Here is a 21,350-nt window from a genome sequence, read left to right on the forward strand (position 1 = left end):
TGATGGCCGGCCGGAGCATGGCTCTCTCTCCACGGATGTGCGGCCGTCTTTAAACCAGTTGCACCACTGCTTAATCTGTGTGCTGCTCATAGCATCATCACCGAAAGCCGTCTGAACATTTCGAATAATTTCCACTTGGCTATCGCCAAGTTTCTGGCAAAATTTGAGGTAGTAGCGCTGCTCCTCTCGCTCCGCGATTTTCCTTGCAACAAAAAACCGACGAGAGCACTGCGCACTCCCTCACTCAAACGCTGCTTCCCAGCGACTGACGCTATCGGCAGGCGGGAAAAAATTCGTGCATGCGCACGAGGGTTCAAGGTCGGCTGCTGTAAGCGCGCTTGTTTCATATCCATCAGGTGTTCGCAAAAAAAAAATAAAGTCGGATACTTTTCTAACAGACCTCGTATATTGTCAATACAATTAAATATTTAATGCTAACAAGTAAGCCGAGGAAAGGCAGCCGTTCTTGAAGTAAGGGCGCCCGCAAACGGTACTACATCGAACGAATACGCTGACCCTTAACCCATTCGCGTCAAAAGACGGCGATTCGCCGTCCGGCGGAGAAAGGGCCGAAGTGGCAAAAGACGGCGAAACGCCGTCCGACTGAAAACCGCAAGTTATCGCAATAAATAAGAGATGGCGCCACATGAAAGTGTTTCTTGGTTTGTGTTTACTACTTTTTACACCAGGTGGAGATAGTTGTCTGCAAGAGTCTCAAATATTTGCAAGGAGAAAAGTATTTTTCAAGCCCGCGTTTCTGAGTCTAAGATGGCGACGCGGCGAGGCAAGCCTCTCACGCAGGCCGAGATTGAATCAGTTCTATTTGCAAGTGATGATGATGACAGCGACGACACTGTAGTTGTAGATGACCTGCAAAGCAGCGATTCTGAAAGTGACTCGTCCGACGAGGATGCAGGCTCTGACTCCGAGTCAAACCCATCAGATGTGGGTTGCGCGCCGCCTGCAAAAGCACCGAAGTTAGAAGACTGGAAGTGGAATCCGAATGACAGCGACAAGAAAGTGGAAAAGTGTTTGTTCAGTGGGAATTCAGGATTGAAGAGAACTGTTCAGTTAGCCCTTTCTGCAAATCCGACAGCTTTGTCGTCTTTCAACTGCTTGATCGGCGAAGACTTCTGGCAGATGATCGCTGATGAAACGAACGCATTTGCTGTTCTGAAACAGGCTTCAGCGCCCGATCGGTCTTGGTTTCCCACAACACCAGGTGAGATGAAGGTTTTCTTTGCCATCTGTGTGCTTATGGGCCAAGTCAAGAAAAACACAATTCAGTCATATTGGGCACACAGATCGGTAATTAGCACACCGTTCTTCCCAACCCTGATGCCAAGGCAGTGTTATCAAGCCCTTTGTAAATACTTGCATTTTTCGGACAGTAGCGGCCAAGCACAAGGGGATAAGCTGTGGAAGCTGCGCTCAGTGTTAGATTACGTCTTGGAAGGTTTCTCCAGTTCCTACTATCCAGAAGAGCAGTTGGCAGTGGATGAGAGTCTCATGAAGTTTCGAGGCCGACTCTCCTTTGTGCAGTTCAACCCGTCGAAGAGAGCACGTTTCGGTATAAAATTTTACAAGATCTGCGAATCCAACAGTGGATACTGCCTCAAATTTGCGATATACACCGGAAAGAGCGACAAGTCGCCTGTGATGGCTGGAATGTTGTGCAGCGAGGCCATTGTTATTGATCTTGCAAGCAAGTACCTACCAAACGGCCATACCATTTTTGTGGACAATTGGTATAGTTCTCCCACCCTGTTTCTTCGTGTCAAAGATTCAGGATCCAATGCTGTTGGTACAGCGAGATTACACCGAAAAACATGCTGAAAGATTTTAAGAAATTGAACTTGCAACGGGGTGAGTGCTCCACTGTGTTTTCCCATGGCATCATGGCTGCAAAATGGCAGGACAAAAAGCCAGTGACAATGCTCTCCACTGTCCACACTGCTGCAGACTTCACTGACTCGTGCAGAAAAACCAAAGATGGTCAACCGATCCAAAAACCTCGTGTTGTGCTTGACTATAATAAAGGCATGGGAAAGGAATCGCTCGACACAATTCCATTCCATCTTTCGATCGTTACTGTCCAACGCGCTGAAATCAGAAACATTTCTCAACAGTTCTACATTTCTCTTCAAAACGTCCTGAAAATAAACGGGGAAAGATGGGTGTGAGAATTCAAGGAAGCTCCCATCCCTTAGAAGAGTCTCCAAGAGCCTGGTCCTCTGTGGTATTAACATCTGCCATTTATACCTTTGCAGTTTGTATTCACGTGAATAAGTGCTGTGACGCAACAATCACGAAGCCAGTATTTTTTCGTTCCTACCCTTGCACCTGTTGCTTCGGAGCCAATAACACGCTGATGTCGCGCATATAAGTTTTCTAAACACGAACACACGCAAAAAAGACGTTCTGCTATGCAACATTATAATTATTATTTGAGAATTGTACCACATACTATTCAGTGGCAGATGCGGTGCGTATACGGACAAACAGTTAGATTTCGGTTCTGTTTTCATGACAACAATAAGGTTTTAACAGGGTAAGCGAAGAATTTAAGCTTATAAACCAATTGCCTTCTGTGGTCTTGGATATCAGATAAGCTGCACACAGCAAGAGTGCGATCGATAAAGATACGACCATGAAATGGGTTTCTGTTTCACGTTTTACCCGTTTTACCGCGAGACGGCGGAAAATCATTCGGGCTGCAAACAACACTGTGCGTGAATGCATCGGTGGCGTTGGCGTGTTTTCTCGCGGATTACGTTTTCTTCAAAATCCAACTTCATCGTCTGCTTACGGTAAGTCTACACATTTATATTTTATTCATTTGGTCTCCTAAACCACTGTAAGCAGAGTTGTGTGTGCAGAACAGATTATGTGGACAGCGACAAACGTCCTATCTTCGTTTCTAAGGCGGAAGCCATCGGGTTCTCGACTAATGCCGCTTATCTCTGTGCTGCTGTCTTTACTAACGCGCGGAAAGGCAGTCTGTGCGATGCCCTTGATGCTAAGTGCTCCTCGCGAGCTGTCTACTAGATTTTTCGTGTTTCAAGGTAGATGCGCGGCCAGAAATGTCGTTTTGCCTGTGAATGACGGCCGAAATGGAACTGTGCGTTATAGTTAGCGCCGTGTAAGCTCAATTTACGTTGCACCTCTGAAAACGTACTTACATGCACTCTCGTTCTATGGAGGATTACATTTATTTTTTAATCTTAGTGTTATCGCCTGTCTGGACCATGGAGTGCTGTTCTTTTTGAGGTGTGCATTGCTTGCTACGTGTGGACGCTCGCTCGGTGTGCGTCGTGGACGCCGACGTTTCAGCAAAGGTGTCTTGTAACACTATAGACTGGAGCGCGAGACGTTTGTCAAGTTGTAGTCAAGCAGTGCTGGAGGAATGCTTATAGTGTGATGGGTGAATAAAATTCGTTGCCGGCGCGAATGGCCGGCGTACTCAAACACCGCGAAGAATCCGTGAGCTGCATCCCGTCTCCCCTTCGTTGCATGTGTATGTATTCGTCCATGTCAGTCATCAGAGCCGTTGGCCGCCGCCGCTGGCCTGCGGGCACTTCATTTTGAAAGCTGGGTAAAGGTCGGCTCGACAAGAGGTGGCTTACATTTCGTTCCGAGTGGTTCGTTCATGAATCCCGCTCACGCGTGCCCAGATTTCTCGAATACCATTTGCGCGAGAGGCAAAGTATGTGTTTCTGGTTTCAGACCTATGTTACGAAAGCGCCGATGTAACTCGCCGCTTATTTGCGCCTAAAATGCACTTCAGCTCTCGTGTTATTATACCTGCGCCTGTTGAAGGCGTTAATTGTTTCATTGAAATACTTCCTACTTTGAGCGCGTTCAATGCTTTCACTGATTTTTCTAGCAGCGTTAGGTTAGGCTATCTCCATGCAAGAAACACACCTCTTTACTGCGTTGTTGGGGCTGCACTTGAAGGAAAAACTAAGTGAATTTCAGACGGTATTTTATCGTGACAGTAATATGTTGTCTCAACCTCACGACTGCTTTTGAAACGGCGCAGCTGCAGCCTCTGTGTGCTGTATGAGTTTTCTGAATAATGAGCGCGGCATGGAAGCGCTGCAACCCGCTTGTTTCAAAGAGCGCGCGCTGATGTATGAGCATGCTGTTCTGTCTTTGTGCTTCAAGTTATAGGCGCAAATCTGTGGTGAACTGGTTGCTTCTGCCTGCTGGTTTTGTATAGCTTGTGCCTGTTTGAGTATCGGCTTACGTACGCCGGGCCAAATCATTAACTGGCTGTGGTGTCGCATCGCTAAATGCACCTTGTAAAAAGGTGCCTTTCGGCTACACTGCTGGCATATTTATGCTGTAATTTGACGCGTTAGATGGAATTTCATGGTTTCTTTTTGTTAATATAATGTTTGAGTGGAGTGCTTGCATGTTTCGATCAAAGTTATCAGAAATATTCATCGTCTGCCACTACGAAGAGCCGAAACAAGCGGAATACGCAGCAATGGTTCTGGTGGCGCATTTGCACTTACTCTGGGTAAACGACTTGTCTGCCATGAAAGGAGTGGTAGTTTACCCAGAGGATGAGGCCATATGGACCAGATCCATTGCTGCGTCTGCTGCTTATTTCAGCTGTTCGTAGTGGCAGACGAATATTTCTGATAACGTTGATCTAAACACGCAAGTACTGCACTCAAACATTATATGAACAAAAAGGAACCACGAAATGACATTTCACTCGTCAAATTACAGCGTGAATATGCCAGCAGTGTAGCCGAAAGGCGCCTTTTTTACAAGGTGCATTTAGCGATGCAATACCCAAGCCAGTTAAAATTTTGGCCGGGTGCACCAGGCTTCACGCAGGGTATTTTGAAGCGCTTCTTCTATAGCGGTTATAAGAATAAATGCTGCAATATTCTCCTTTTTGGATGCCTGTGTAAGGTGCGCTGAATCTGTATTTTATGGAGGTGGCATTCTTAACAGCTCCTTGCGAGTCAATGCAGATATGTGGCACAATTGTTCGAAGTCTTCTGTTACAAATAATGTAAAAGGATTGCCATACAGAGATCAGTATTCGCTGTAACAGTATTGCCATACAGAAATCAGTATCAGTACTGGATTCAGAGTAGAGTGCTCCAGGGATTGTGGGTCTTTGTTACAATGTTTTATCTGTCCTGTATTTACTGAAATGATTGAGCCGGCGTGATAGCTCAGTGGCTATCTTGTTCGTCTGGCGACCTGAAAGATGCCGGTTCGATTTTGGCCTAGGCGGTCGCATTTTAATAGAGGCAAAATGCTGAAGGCCTGTGTACTCTGCACAGGTGGCCGAAATTATTCCGCAGCCTTTCACTTCAGCGTCTCGTAGCCTGTCACCTTGGGTCTTTGAACCCCATAAAACCAAACCAAAAGATCAAGATTGCCTTTCTAGAATGGCGCAGCCAGGATATGCCTTGCATTGTAAAGCACATGTGTAGAGATGGAATGGGAATTTTTTTCCAGTTCCTCTTATATTATTTTTTTCCTTTGTGCTGTACAGGTGAACGGCCGCAAGAACGCTTCTGAGGAAACTAGCCGGACTGTTACTTTCAACATTTATGTTAGTGTGGTGCATTCTTATGATGCATGTATTGCATATTCCGAGCCTGGATAGCTTTGAAATAAACTAAATTTGTAAGTATATTGATTGTGTCATTTGTGAACTCTGTCTGGTGACCTTTTTCAGCGGTTGTAGACTGTCTGTCTATAGGCAGTCTATAGATAATGGTCTACTACTAATAGTTTAGTAGACAGAGGTCTATAGACAAAGGTCTATAGCACTGCCAGGCCACACACCTATGGAATGTCTATAGACATTTTATAGACATGTCTACTGGACCAGTAGACTTTTGTCTGTAGACTGTCTATAGACAGTAATCTACAGGAAGTCTATGGCCAAAGGTGTATAGGTCGTCTATAGTCCGTCTATAGACAAGTGTCTTAGACGGTCTATAGACAACTCTATAGGAAATGTATAGCCATAAGTCTATAAATTGTCTATAGACTGTCTATAGACCTGTGTCTATAGACTTCCTATAGACCTATAGCTATAGGTAGCTATAGGTCCACTCTACCTGGGCTCAAGGATCACGAAAGCCACAAGCATCTTGCTCATCCTGGGCCACGGCCTTCGCCATGATGCCTCAAAAGAAGCAACGAGGAGTGTTCTCCACTTAATCCACAGCCACCTTCCAGAGGGTACAACATTACCGACCTCCAAGTACACATTTTTCAAACATTTCACAAACAGTGATGTTAACAGGACAAGGCATTTTTATTGCAGTAACTGCTACGGTTATATTGAAGCAGTGGAAGAAGGCGCACACATTACGTGCAGTGAGTGCAAAGCTGACCATAATATAACTGCCCTCTTAAAGACCTCCTCCTATTTCTATTCACTGGACCTGGAACCCCAGATATCCAACATATTAAATGGGATGACAACCATGTCAAGTCCAACACCTTTGTCCTATGATGTTACAGATATTACGAACAGTATAGGACATAGCAAGCTACCACTTGGGGCTGGTGACATCAGCTTGACATTCAATACTGACGGTGTCCCACTGTTTGAGTCGAGCGGCTTTGGAATCTGGCCCCTTTTGGTTCAAGTAAATGAGCTCCCTTATAAGGAGAGGATTCAAAAACTTCTTCTAGCTGGACTTTGGTTCGGCCCCAGGAAGCCAGCTATGAACACATTTTTATTGCCTTTTGTGCAAAAAGTAAATCAGCTTTCTACTATTGGTATGTCATGGAAGGATAGCAAAGGAAATGAGAGGAGGACTAAAGTCTTCCCAGGTCCATGTTCTGTGGACAGTGTTGCCAGATGCGAGCTGATGGGCATGACGCAATTCAATGGGGAACATGGCTGTGCTTGGTGTGAGATCACCGGTCAGGTGGTTGCCAAGGGTAATGGCCACTGCCATGTGTATGCTGCTCCTGAAGCTATCCCTACTCTGCGCACCCATGAGTCATTTCTTTTGCATGCACAGAAAGCCAGAACAAAACCTGGAAAAATAAATGGTGGTGTGAAAACTACCAGCATTCTTATGCTACTTACTTATTTCAGTTTTGGTTCTGGCTTTGTGGTGGATTATATGCATGCTGTTTGCTCCGGTTTTGTGAAAAGCACCACAATGCTCTGGTTGAAGTCAAAAAAGTGTCGCCACTTTCAGCTTCGAACTTGTTTTCAAGAGGTCGATGAAAAGCTTCTCAGTTTGCGTCCTGTGTGGGAGTTTTCCAGGCTTCCAAGGTCGTTGAAGGAAGTTAAGTATTGGAAGTCAACTGAATGGCGAAAATGGTTGATATTTTACTCTCCTGTCGTCCTCTACGGTTACATTCCTAGCAGAAATTACAAAAATTGGCTAACACTTGTTGAAATTATGCACTACCTGCTGGGTGACCGCATTTCATTTGAAAAGCTCAATATCATGAGGGCTGAAATGCTAACATTTCTGAAAGAATATCAGGATCTATATGGCCTGTGCAACATGACGTACAACTCACACTTACTGCTTCATATGTTTGACACTGTTCAAGAATGGGGACCTCTGTGGGCATACTCCATGTTTTCATTTGAAGGAATGAATGGAAAGTTGGGAAAATTAGTCAGAGGGACAAGGTATCCTGAAAGACAGATTATAGACAAGTTCTCTCTCATACAAGCCATGCCTACATTTTGGCACAAAGTTACTGGAAAAACTAAGGATATTGATCAGATTTTTAAGTCTCATGTGAAAGGATATAAAAAAGGCACTTTGTCCACAATGGAGCCGTTACATTCTTTGGAAAACCTACACAAAAGCCCAATGGCAACCACTATAAAAAAAAATGAGTATAGGCTCGATGAACTTCTGCATTGCCCAGCTTGATAAATCACGGAGAATGAACTCTTTTGTTAAAATTGGCAACATTTATGGACGCATTATTGACATTATTGCAGTCTGTCATCACGGACATCAGGTGTGCAAATGTGTGGAGATGCTGTACTTTGTATTGAGGTGTACAGAGTATGCAGTAAGCTATGTTTAGCACATATTGTGAGGATGAGTGCTTGGTGAAGGTTGAAACCACCGGTGAAAACCAGAGTCTGTCAGTCACCTCAGTTCGCAAATGTGTTATACTGGACTGTAGAAGACTGGAGAAGAATGCAGCAAAAAATATTACTCATGTTCGTCTGCATGCCTCATCTTGCTTTGCACTGGCTTCACTTTTGTTATGCCAGTTCGCTACATTGGGTTAACATCTTGGCGCCTTTGTCTTTCAGTCGCTTGCTGATCTGCTGAAGGCTCGCAAGACGCTTACAGAGACAGAAGCGCGGTCTTTTCTGCGCCAGCTTCTGTCGGCCCGCCAGTACTTGAAGCAGCAGAAGTTTATCCATCGAGACCTGAAGCCGGAAAACTTGCTCATCAATGACAAAAAGGAACTGAAAGTTGGAGATTTTGGACTCGCCATCCGTGCTGATGAGGAGGGTGGACTGGAGAGCATCGTGTGCGGAACGCTAGGGTATATTCCACCGGAGGTTTTGGCCAAAAAACAAATGCAGCTACGAGGCGGGTATCTGGCCCATTGGCAGTATATTGTGAGTGTTCTGCGCTTTCAGCGATTTTCTTACATTTCAGTTCTTTGAAAGGGGGGAGGCGGTCATTTATAAGGGACAGTGGCTGAACAACATGAAGTTGTGGCCCCCTGTGAAGGTGCACCACGTCACATACCACTTGCTGAAATCGAAGGCATGCAATTTAGAAGACGCCCAGGCACTGAAGACCTTGGCCTCCTATAAATATGTAATCAGTAGAAAAGTGGGGCAGCTGCGAATCTATCAAGTGGATGAAGATGTTTACTTTGCAAGGGGACCTGTTCCACCATCGCAAGCAGACAGTGCTCAACCATACCAGGCTTGGGTGAGCATTACAAAGTCATGTAGCGTACTTTCTAATTCTTGCAACAGCAAGGTTGGCATAGGTAAGCACAAGTGCACACACGGGTTATTCAAGGCGAGCTTTGGCATAGTATTCTCCGGTGACATCACGCAGGGACTGCAGAACCTCTTTTTGAGTAGGGGGAGGAGGCAAGACATCGAGTTTGTTTTATTTATACATTTATTATTTCTTCTTTATAATTTGTTAATGCACATAAACTTCAAATTAAAATGGGCAGCTTCATAAAGATGTACACGAGGAGTGACCGACTACATTAAAAAGCTTGCGCATAGGCTGTTCCATTCTGCAATCATGCTCATGAAAAAAAGGGCAGTCAATTAACGACTTGCAAGGGTAGACCATGGTGCTTTACACAACAAAACCATTGAGGGGGAATGTGACATGACAGATGAAGCAGAATCTGCACGGAATGGTTGGGACTGTGCCGACTGATGACAAAAATTGAGTGCTAGTGTATTGTTCATATGTGCATGACTTAGTCCAAACTGTATTTCAGTAACGTTTTGTACATTTTTATGTATGCTCTTGCCTTGGAATCTCCCACCCCGACGGGCACTGCCTCACAAGCCCTCTGTTGGCTTTTGCACGCCTGTATGTGCACCCAGAAATGGGACAATTAAAGCATTAATTATTGTTATTACGTGGCCATCTGCCAGGCACCATCCCTCAAGCCTTCTTTGGCAGGACTGATCACTGCAAAAACATCAAAATTGTCTGAGCCGTTATTTTTGGGGACTTGATAAAAAGAACTTCTTAACCTCTTCTGGGATGACAGGTGCAGTCTTGTGGAAAATGGAATTTGCCAATAGCCTTAGTGGGCGTGCCTGCACTGACCGAAGCTCACTTTGGAGTCGTGGAGCCAAGTGAAATATGATGCCATCAAAAGTCTCCGATATGAACTTCACGATGAAGAAGGTGTTAAGAGAGGCGTCGGTGGAAACACAGTGCTGATCTGCTGCCACGTTACAATACCCACGAAGAGTAGGTGCAAGCTATGAGAAGCTCCAACATAGCACCTCTCCTCGAGGTAAAAGGGAACTTGCTACAGCTAACTATCGATGCTACAGTACCGGACAATGTGCCTGCAGTCGGCGAAGCAGCACCTGTACACACATCGCATGAGGATGATGAGCCTTCCCGCAGCACCTGCAGACACTTCTATGACAAGTGGGTTCACTTGAAAGAGCCAGCCAGGCTACAGCTTGCAGAGGTGACCGTGCAACAGGCTGACCCTTGTGGGATATACGAATATCCTGCACCGCCCCCGCGCCGAGTCACGCGACGAGCGCGCGCGCCGCGGGGCATGGGGAGAGGGGGCACCCGGCCACTCGCCTAACTCCCAGCGCGGACGTGACGTCACGGCTACGCACTAGCCCGGTAGGAGAGGAATGTCGGAGGCGTTCAAAGGGAGCAGCGGGCGGCGGGAACCTCTCTCTCCTGCCGCTGCGATCCTGCGAGTTTCCCCCCCGCCTGACGGATCCCCTGCCTGCCCGCGCCTCCTGGACGACCACACGCCGGTCGACGACGACTTGGTGAGCAACTGAACCTTTGTATCGCATAGAACATTCTTCCGCAGTGTGCTTGCCTTGCGTTAGGTTAATAAACTGTTTCCTAGCGTACTCTGTCTTCGCCTATTTTGTCCGAACCCGCCGTGGCTCTGACACTGCGCCACGGGTTGGGGACACGAGTCGCTTACGAGAACGCCCGCACATAGCCGGCACGGAAGCTCGCCTTCCCGGCCGGCTGGACGCGGAGTGACCCCATGCCCTCTATGGGAGGACAGCTGCAAGCTGAAGCTGACGGCATCAAATGTCGCCAAACTGCCGCGAAAAAAAAAAAAAACATTACCCGACAAATTTGCCACATCACGCCTTTTTTCCCATTTTAGAGGAAACAAAGCAACAAGACATGGGCAACGGTATGAGCCTGTTGCTCGACAGATGTTCGAAAAGCTATGCAAAGTTGAAGTGAAGCAGCGTGGCGTCATTGTGAGTGAAACCCACCCATTTTTGGTCAGCGAGCCCCGACGGATTAGTTGGTGAAACCAGCATCTTGGAGATCATGTGCCCCTACACTAATGATTGCTTAGAGCTTGTGAAAAGTAACACATACGAAGCGAGAGAGAAAGCAGAAGGAAAGTATTACCTGGCCAAAACTGAATACTATTTCCAAGTGCAGTTTACCATGCTTGGCATGCAGAAATCTCAGTTTTTTTTTGTTTGGTGAGTCCTCAACACTATTTTAGTTGAGATGTATGATGTGCATGCAGGCATTGTGGTATCAGGGTGTAGAGTGTTATGTGCAAATATTGGAAGATATCTCATTTTCCAATACTCCAACTCATTTTCACCACCAGCAGCTCATAAAGGAGCAGCATGCATTTTATGTTTAAGTAAAGTCCCGTCAAATTTACCCGTCAAATTTTATGTTTGCCAACTTGGGAATGTCCCGTGAGAAACGATGAGAGTCGCCAGCAAGACACCGTGTGTGTGTGTAAGAATTGTGTGCAGGCATGAAGGCGCATTTGTAGGTAAGCCAGTAGCATGGTACACAGACTGGTATGCAACTGTTAAATCCAGTTTTGCACAAAGGCCTCTCTCATTGGACCTTACGCTGTGTTCCAGGCCTGCATTAGTCACAGCCACCTTATCCCTATATATTTTCTGTCTTCGCCTCTCCTCCTCGCTTCAGGAGCCCAGAGAAGCACTTTGTTTCCTATGGAATCCACTCGGTTATAATTGCAGACCATCTATCTGTTCATGTTATACTGCCGCAAATCTTTGTAGTGTTTGTCTGTTCATTCTTCAATGCTGCCGGCACACCGCTTTATCGCTTTGTTTGTGATGCAAGAAGCAACCAGATTTATCTCCACTGATCACATCCAGGCGGAGCCGATTCTATGCTGTTCCAAAATATTCTAGTAACTCTGCATGCTTTACCTTGAAAGTTCGCTATCAGCTTTAAATTGAGCACGGCTGAGAGCAGCGGGCATCTGGTTCAACGACCACCGAGCACGCTTGTTACTACGCCCCCGCCGAGTCATTCAGTTCTTTGGGGGTGCACGTCAGTCCAAACAGTTTTGTTTAGAAGACATTTTAGCCGTCTTCCTACCCTCTGGACTGGCTCTCATCCAGCGGAGAACCCAGCGGCATCCGAGAAAATGTGGATTGCTCGAAAAAGTAGTGATGTCACGTGGAGCGGCAAATTTTAAGACAGAGATGTAAACATCACATAAATTGTGAACATAAGGTTTGCAACATGATTCAAGTGTCATTATGACATGTAGAAATATAGGGTAAACTAACTGCACTTGATAGAAAATTGAGGTGAGACGGGAACCAAACCCGTGCCCCTTGTACCCCGAGTCAGACACTTTACCACTAGGCCAATGAGGCATGTTTGTTCAACTCAGTTAAAGGGAGGACTTTTCTCCCATGACCAACAGTGTCCGTGTCTGCGGAGAGGACGCCAGGCCACTGAAGACAGCCATTAATGCTACAGCGCCGTACCCTTAAGACGGAACCTAAGTGTCCTCAAATTTTTTTTTCATTAGCAGTCGCGTTCTCAATGTGAAAGCCTGCAACAAGAACTGGTTTCTATAAAAAGAAGAAATGAGGAACTGGAGGCTGCCCATGGCATGTCATATCATCATGTTGCTGCTAAGGGCTGAGATGTTTATTGGTGTAGCTAGAGTTCAACCTGGCGGTATAACGGGCTTGATAACTTATCTTTTAATATACCTACTGTCGGAATGTGTTCAGCTTTTTTCTGATGTGCCACTTTGCTGAAACTTATTCTCAGTTTTCCATGGTGAGAAATGGCTATTTTCTTACTGATCACTTGCATATAACTGTATAATGTACAGCTACTACTATTAGTAAGTTATAAATCTGCTCTTTTAGCAGACGTACTCTTAAAAATTATATTCATGTGGCTGATCCATGCCATTTTCTAGTAGGGCACCATGGTAGGTGGACATGACCGCCACTCTAACAAGACAACCCAACTTGAGGATAGAATAACAAAGCTAGAAGAGAGGCTAGCTCAAAGCGATAGAAGAGTCAAGGAGCTAGAGGAACAAAACATGAATCATAAGGCAGAAATCGAAAGACAAAAAGTGCAATACATCAATGCACTAAAAAACCTCGAACATGCCAAGAAAAACACCTCCCTCACGGAGGGTGAAACAGTCCAAATGTGCCCACCTAGTGTATCGGTATTTGTCGTGTTCAGAGGCTCTTCTGGCAACCTGGCTGCAACACCAGCGCCCCCAAAAAGATGTATACAGCAATTGCTGAATGAACAACCCTTGTTGTTCCTGCAATGTCGATGTGATTGGTCTGCGTTAACGATACATGGTGCTAAAAGTAAAGTGACGCTAAAAGTAAAGTGACGAAGACATGCGAAGGTAGAGAGTCTCAAGGCAACGGAGCCGCTTCAGTTTGTTGGAAATGTTGCTAAGAGCTAGCGCCGTTTCAAACAGCACCTGGAAATTTTCATGACGACACCGATGGCGGGTCAAAGCGACACACAGAAGACAGCATTGCTGCAGCATGTGGCAGATGAGCAAGCCGTCAGCATTTATAACACGGTTCAGACCAAAAGGCCAGCCTACCTTCGTCACAGTGGTACAAAAGTTCCAGGACTACTGTTCACCCAAGAAAAATGAAACTTACGAGCGGTTCGAGTTCCGCATGCGAGAGCAGACAAAAGGAGGGCTATTTGAGCAGTTCTACCACGATCTGCTGCCTAATGCACAGTCCTGCCAATTCGGCAGTCTGAATCCATGATTCGCGACCAAATCGTACATGGCACCGCAAACAAGAAGCTGCACCAACGACTCCTGCGTGAACAGGATTTAACTCCGCAGGAAGCAGACGACATGCACAAGAGCGACGAGATATCGACCAAGCAGAGTAAGCTGTGGGATGAACAACAGCAAGTGATTCACCGTGTGAACCAAGGCTCTCGAAAATAGGACGGAGTCGGCACGAGTGCCGACCAGACAATGCTAAGGCAAGCCCGCCTACGTGCACAAGGGACCGGCTGTTGCATTCACTTGCTCGGCCATCCTTGGTTTGGCAGGTCGCTGGTTCGACTCCCATCTTGGACCTCTTTTTTTTTTTCTTTTCTCCTTCATTCTTGTAATTGGACTATGGTCATTTCCTCCATTTCAATAACATAGGTGCCTCCTCTTCCAAGTAGTTCAGTGCTACGTGTTTGGTATCCCTGTTTCTTGTTCACAGCGGTCACGATGAAATCGTGCCTTCGCCACTACGTCATGGTGCTGAAGGAGGAGTCCTCTGGTATGGGCATTTCTCTCTCATACTTTCCAGGCTTTGACCACACCCTTTCAATACAGACCGTACAAGTTCCAGGATGTATGGTTGATTTTAAAATATTCCGGCTCAATATTCTCTACAATGCACGTTCACTAGAGTGGTTGGGTCTCTCTTTCACTTCGGAATAGTTCTGTACCTAGTGATGTCACCCTATACATTATGGATGTTCTCATAAGGGTCAGTGTTGGAGTCTTTTCCTGGTCTTCACGCTCCGACGGTGGTCCGGGTCGCCCGGGACGGGCTCTTTTCAGAGCTTTGAATCATGGTATCAAACGTAGTGACATTGACTTACCCTTTTAAGCCAATAACTTGTATCTATTGTAACTTACAATTCAGGACTTATTCCAGTTTGGGTAGTCACATAGTCATGCATGGGATGTATGCAGTATGAAAATGTAAATATTGCACAAAGACTAGCGCACAAGCTTCAAAGCTTACTTCTCACTATGTATATGCTGTATGTAGCACAGGTGGAGCGCCAGCTCTTGAACTCGTAGCTCGGATTCACGCGCGGCTACATCAACGACGGAGTGAAAGATCAATGGATCTTGCCAGGCCTGGTATTTGCCGACGATGTGGTGTTAACGGCAGGAACAAATGCGCAGCTCTGGGCTCTCATCAACGTATGCGTGGAAGCCATGACACCACTTGGATTGAATTTCAACGCAAAGAAGTCGGCGATGCTGTGTTTCTCAACGCCTTCAGACGACAAACAGCTTGTCCACATACCCAACGAGGATGCCATCGAGAAGGCTACGAAATACAGGCACCTCGGCATCAGGTTCAGTGCGCAGCCTGATTACGCAGCCAGACACGAGGATCACCTGAAACAAGCTGCGCGGCGGGCAGGAAACATACTGCGAAAGCAGTGCCTATGGGGTTGCAATCGCTTTATTATGATGCGAGAGTTATGGAAGGCAATCCATGTGCCCACACTAACATTTGCAAATGTCGTCTGCTTGATATCACCCACATGGGAATGGCTTCAACGCAGCGAGTGAGCAGTGGGACATCTTGCGCCAGGGTGCAACTCTTGTGTGGCTCATGAGGCTGTGCAGGGTGATCACGGCTGGTCAACCTTTGAGGCCCACAAGGCACGGAGCAAGATAGCCTATGACGGCAGGCTACACCTTGTGCAAAAGGAGAAGTGGGAGTGCAGTTTTTGATTATGTCCGACAAAACTACCTGCGAACGAAGTGGGTTAAGCGACTCCAGAAACTTGGTCGTAAATTCGGTTTCTTCAGCAATGAGGTATAGGCTGACAGTGCGAAGAAATGGGCGAAGGTGGTTGACGCTCAAGTGCACGCTCGGGAGCTAGAGTCGTGGAGAGCTGCCATGGAGGCGAAACCGACGCTGGAGCTGCACCTGACAGGCAAGCGAGCCATCTGCGTCGAGAGCCTCTGCAACAACAGCGTTGGTAGCCGCTTGTTGTTCAAGGCGCGCGCGCAGGTGCCATGCCAAAGCTTACCTACCGCAAGGGCTTCGACACTGCAGCTGATTGCACTCTCTGTAGGGCGTGCGGGACACAGGTCGAGACAACAGAACATATTGTGCTGTTCTGCGAGAAACTGCTAACATCACCGCAGGCGGGCACTACGTTCACACAGCTGCTGGGTTTTTGCTCGTCCAATGAGGACAGCACAATGGCCACGGCAAACAAAGCGGCAGTCACAGCAACGAAGTGGCGCTTGACTGAGTCATGGACGCTAGTACAACGTAAGCGAACTGTTTCTCGCTGATAGTTTCGTCGTTATTTTGTGTGTGTGTGTTAGCTGCTTTGCTCTCGATATTGTTTTTTACTTGTTTTCTTTCCCCCTTTTTTTTCGGTGTATCCGGACAGGGCACTTTTTTCCCCTCAGCAGCCTGCCCATTTCAAAGGGAACGCCACACTATCATCATCATCAGATTGTAAAGGTAAAGATCAGACTAAAACAAGGATGCCCGATGACGAAAGTTCTATACATGCTTTACACGGCAGAGCTGGAGCAGCACTTGTTTCGGTCCGGCGTTGGCTCCCATACACAAGGGAGGGCATCCCAGAGGTCTGGACTCTCCCGTGCCTTGTGTTCGCGGATGACATCATGCGCTCGGCCAAAGATGAGGCACAGCTACAGCAGCTGATCTCACTGTCTGCCAAACATCTAGAACAGCTGGGGCTATGCTTCAACGTGAAGAAGTCAGCTGTATTGAGCTTCACAGGCTCCACTGTGCATCCGCCAGGCGGAGAGCCCATGCCACAGATCCCCGAATACCGATATCTTGGTGTCACCCTTAGTGCCCAAGAAGACCTATACGCTGCACACGAAGAGCGCATACAACTCTCCCCCCAGAGCACCTGCTGCATTCTGAGCAGACATTGTCTGTGGGGGTATAGTCGGTATGTGATTGATTGTGAGCTGTGGAAGGCTGTGCACGTCCTGAGTCTAACCTTTGCGAATGCCGTTGTGTGTATGTCGGCCTCCACACTTGCCTGGCTAAAGCGAGGACAACACAAAGTTAGCCGAGTGGCCCTGGGGTGCCGTGGTTAAGTCGCCGTTGAGGCAATCCAGGGCAACTTCGGCTGGTCGTTGTTCGAAGCTCGGGAGGCCAGCAGCAAAGTCACCTTCGAGGAACGGCTGCGCATACTATCTGACACCTGTCGAGCACGCCAAGTGTTCCGGTACTTACACTTTAAATGGGTCGAAACGCAATGGTGCGCTCACGTCCAACAGGTACGCGGCAAATTCAGTTTCTATGCCCAGTCCATCGAGAACACTGAACAAACCGAACACAAACAGAGCCACAAAGTACGGGCCCAGGTACAGGCAGTGGAAACCGCTCACTGGCAATCCGCTATGCAAAAAAAGGCAACGCTTCAACTATACGAGCGCATAAGTAAGAAATTGCACCACAGCTGCACTCACTGGCAATCCGCTATGCAAAAAAAGGCAGCGCTTCAACTATACGAGCGCATAAGTAAGAAATTGCACCACAGCTGCACTCACTGGCAATCCGCTATGCAAAAAAAGGCAGCGCTTCAACTATACGAGCGCATAAGTAAGAAATTGCACCACAGCTGCACTCACTGGCAATCCGCTATGCAAAAAAAGGCAGCGCTTCAACTATACGAGCGCATAAGTAAGAAATTGCACCAGAGCCGCTGTGCGACAACAGCGGGAGCAGTGCTCTGCTCTTCGAGGCAAGAGCGCGTGCGCTGTGCACACTCAAACACCGCCACTTCAACCCCTCTGTCCACGTGCAAGCCGCTATCTGCAGGGCCTGCGGAAAGCAAGAGGAGCTCCCGGAGCACTTGGTGCTCCACTGCGACGGATTGTCCCCTCCACATGCAGGTGGCGCCACCTTCCCACGGGCACTGGGAGTTGAGGCAGGCGAAGAGGAAGACGAGGGAGAGTGCGGTGCAAACAGGCAAATATCAACAACAAAAGCCGCGTCCATCCCGAAGGCCCGGCTCAGCGGTCAGCACATTTGGCATTTCAGTTCGGCTTCAGGGAACACCTATCGACACAAGACGTGCTACTACAACTGAAGCAAGAAGTCCTAGAAACAATGCCGAGCAAAGGGGAAAACGTAGTCATGGCCGTCGACATCAAAGGGGCTTTCAAAAACGTATCCCACGCAGCAATCATGGAAGGCATCAACACCACTGACTGCGGAGAGAAAACGCACAACTACGTGAGAAGCTTCCTCACGAACAGAACGGCAACGGTGGGCTTGGGAGACCTGCGAAGCGAAGTCTTCCAAACACCATGCAAAGGAACCCCGCAAGGCTCGGTGATATCACCAGTGCTCTTCAATATAGCAATGATCATCCTAGCCAGAGAACTTAGCCAGATACAAGGGATTAGACATGCAATGTATGCGGACGACATAACCATATGGACCAACGAAGGCTCGCTGGGAAGTAAGCAGGAGGCGCTACAAGCGGCAGCCATCTGCATCGAAGAATATACGAAGAAAAGGGGACTAAAATGCTCTGCGTAGAAGTCAGAACTCCTCAGAGAAGGAAGGCACCCCACGGAAGCCAGCCTCGAGGTGAAACTAGAAGGGCAGAATATACCGGAACAAAGAATAAGAATACTCGGCATGTGGCTGCAAAGCAGCAGGAAATGCAGCCACACACTCAGCCTGCTAAGCAAAGCGGCAGAGCAAGTAGGCCGAATGATAAGCAGTGTAGCCAACAAAAGACCCGGCATGAAGACGACCTCCACCATCAGACTGGTGAACAGCCTGATAGTCAGCCGGGTGACATACTCACTACCATACCACGCAACAACCAAAGCCAAAAGGCAGCAAGCAGAAACAATCCTCCGCAAAGCATACAAGACAGCACTACATCTACCAAGGAGCACGGCCAACGAGAAACTAATGCAGTTGGGGCTCAGCAACACATTCGAGGAGCTGAGTGAATGCCAAGTTAAAGCGCAAGTCCGAAGAGTCAGCGACACAAAAACCAGAAGAGCACTTCTGACGAGGTTGGGTCGAGAGACGGAGAACCATCAGAGTGACAGGGCAGACATACCAGATACATTAAGAAGTAACATAAGCATACAACCCATACCCCGCAACGTGGACCCAAATCTCCATGCCAGCAGAAGGAAAGCTAGGGCAGAGCACTACGAGAAAACGATAGGACATCGAGACAGCACGGTATATACCGATGCCTCCCCGTACTACGGCGAACATAGAAACAGGATGGCGGCAGTAGTCGTCAACCACCAGGGAGAACACATAACGAGCCTCACGGCCAGGGCATCAAATGTAGCAGAGGCGGAGGAGATAGCGATAGCCCTAGCAATGAGGGAGGGGGATAGAAAGGGGAGACCCTTGAATATCTTAACAGACTCACAAGAAGCGTGTCGAAGCTACACAAAAGGAAGGGTAGGCAAAACGACACTCAGGATCCTCAGCGAGGGGACACCGTCGGGGAGGAGAGAGAAACATAACATAATTTGGATACCAGGCCACGCGGGGGTCTGGGGCAACGAAAGGGCGGACGAACTAGCTCGAGGGCTTACTATCCGAGCTGGGGGGTCACAAGCCCCGGAGGAGCTCTGGACTAGCCTAGGGGCTGGGTACTCTGAAACACTAAGTTTATACAGGTGGCTAAGATACAAATACCCCCCACCACACAAAGAGCTAAGCAAGGAAGAAGCCGCAAAATGGCGGAAGCTACAGACAGGCTCCTTCCCCAACTTATATATACTAAGCAAGATGTTCCCGACACAATACCGCGCCACATGCCCTTCATGCGAAGCGAGGCCAACACTATACCACATAACATGGGAATGCGATAGAAACATATCGTTCCACAAACACGACACACCAAGTGCGGAGCAATGGGAGAGCCGGCTCACCAGCTGCGAGCTAGAGGCCCAAAGGGCACTCATAGCACACGCAAGCGAGGTGGCCAGACTCAGTGGAGCCCTGGACTAGGGGACCACCCAAGGCTAAGGAGGCAACCTCAAGACCTGAAGACGACCTCCACCGCAAGCGAAACTTAAGAAATCAATAAAGTTTCCACTCACTCACTCACTCAGCAAATCATGACTGAGATTTTAGAAGGATGTCCAGGGGTATTATTTTATATTGACGATATTGTTATTGATATTGTATGATATTAATATATGATATATTGTATACTGTATGATATATGTCCTTTGAAAAAGGACAGGCTCTGTCCGAAACGTCAACTAGCAATAAATGTTTACTTAAATGAAGCGTTTCAACCAAGCATGTTTATCTTTTTGTGCATATATATATATATATATATATATATATATATATATATGTATATATATATATATATAGGTTGCAAACAGTAAATTTAGCTCGTGCGACCTTCTCGGTTCTCATAACTATAGTACCTAGAAAAATAATCAACTCTCGCTCCAGGTACATCCTGAAGACACTTTAAGACATGATATATCTATATGTGCTATCAATGTCAAGTACATTGTTTTATTCACAAATGTCTAATGTTGTCCAAACAGCTTTGTTTCAAGTACTAGAATCTAATGGGTTGCAATTTTTTTTTACTCCCTTATCCACGCACCTTATAGAAAAATACACAAGCTCTTAGAAAGCATAGCGCAAAAAGAACATGGATGACACAAACTAGATGGGACAGACGTATTGCTGTGGTTTGGACAGCAGAGGCAGCTCGTTATTTTTCTAAACATCATTGAAAAGGCAAGGCCAATTCTTTCTATAGAGCAACTCTCATACTGCAGCGATACTTCGAGACTTCACGAGAGACTCAAACTATCCAGGTAACAGAAGACGTAACCAAGTACAACGAGTGTTTGGCACCAGAGTGCTTTGCACTATGTCATCAAGTGATCACTGACAACAAAGCGAGAGAGAGATTAGGAATCCCCACATTGCCAGAAGAAATCAAAGTCCTTTCGACATCATTTCAACATTGCACTTTTATGCATGGCTCCTGCAGAGAGAACGTCCCTCGTATGCATGAGTAAAGTCTGCTTGCAAGCGAGCTAAGCTCATGTAGGTGAGAATATTGCACTGTGGTGAAAACATGAAAACAGTGCAAGCTTCATTTGTTTTTTTGTTTTTCAGCCCCCAAAATAAAGTGATGAACGTGTGTTGTTTAAATCTGCCATTTATCCTATTATACAAGTTATATGCCAAGAAAGAGTGCTTTGGATTTATTCCCACAATTTTAAAAGATCAAGTTGGCCTGCTGATTGCTACTTCACCGCTTTTTCCACAATTACAAATAGCTGGCTTGAAAAGAATCTGCATCTTTGAGTATCTTTACACAGTTAACTGCGAATGAGTTGGAAGTTGCGCTTTGTACATGTCGTGTGTGTTCCTTTGTTGTGCCCTGTCTTTTTTGCGCAAGTACGTACCCGTTCAAAGATGAACCAACTCGCCCAAACAAGACTATTACTTGACTGAGCAATGTGTAGCCCCTCTTCAAGCCAATTGATGCTAAAACACAGATTGTGCTTAAGCCTGTAAGCAAATGAGCTTCCAGAAGAAAATTCTCAAGAACACTGTACTGTGCCCGGAGGTGCTTAAG

General features: G+C 46.9%; 1 protein-coding gene, 1 long non-coding RNA gene and 1 pseudogene across 3 annotated transcripts in view; 2 read left to right on the forward strand and 1 right to left on the reverse strand.

Moving 5' to 3' along the window:
* The window catches only part of LOC149367068 (uncharacterized), a 116,905-nt gene that overhangs the window by 74,597 nt on the left and 20,958 nt on the right, over nucleotides 1-21,350 (reverse strand). The window lies entirely within an intron of this gene.
* Nucleotides 944-15,474, forward strand: LOC149367073 (uncharacterized; annotated as a pseudogene).
* LOC149367074 (uncharacterized) lies at nucleotides 18,500-19,514 on the forward strand. The gene is given in 2 exon segments (XM_089566434.1): nucleotides 18,500-19,426; nucleotides 19,428-19,514. Coding segments are annotated over 2 exon segments (1,014 nt in total).

This window comes from Amblyomma mixtum, chromosome 1 (assembly GCF_055824585.1).
Source record: "Amblyomma mixtum isolate Tamu chromosome 1, ASM5582458v1, whole genome shotgun sequence".
Classification (NCBI taxonomy): domain Eukaryota; kingdom Metazoa; phylum Arthropoda; class Arachnida; order Ixodida; family Ixodidae; genus Amblyomma; species Amblyomma mixtum.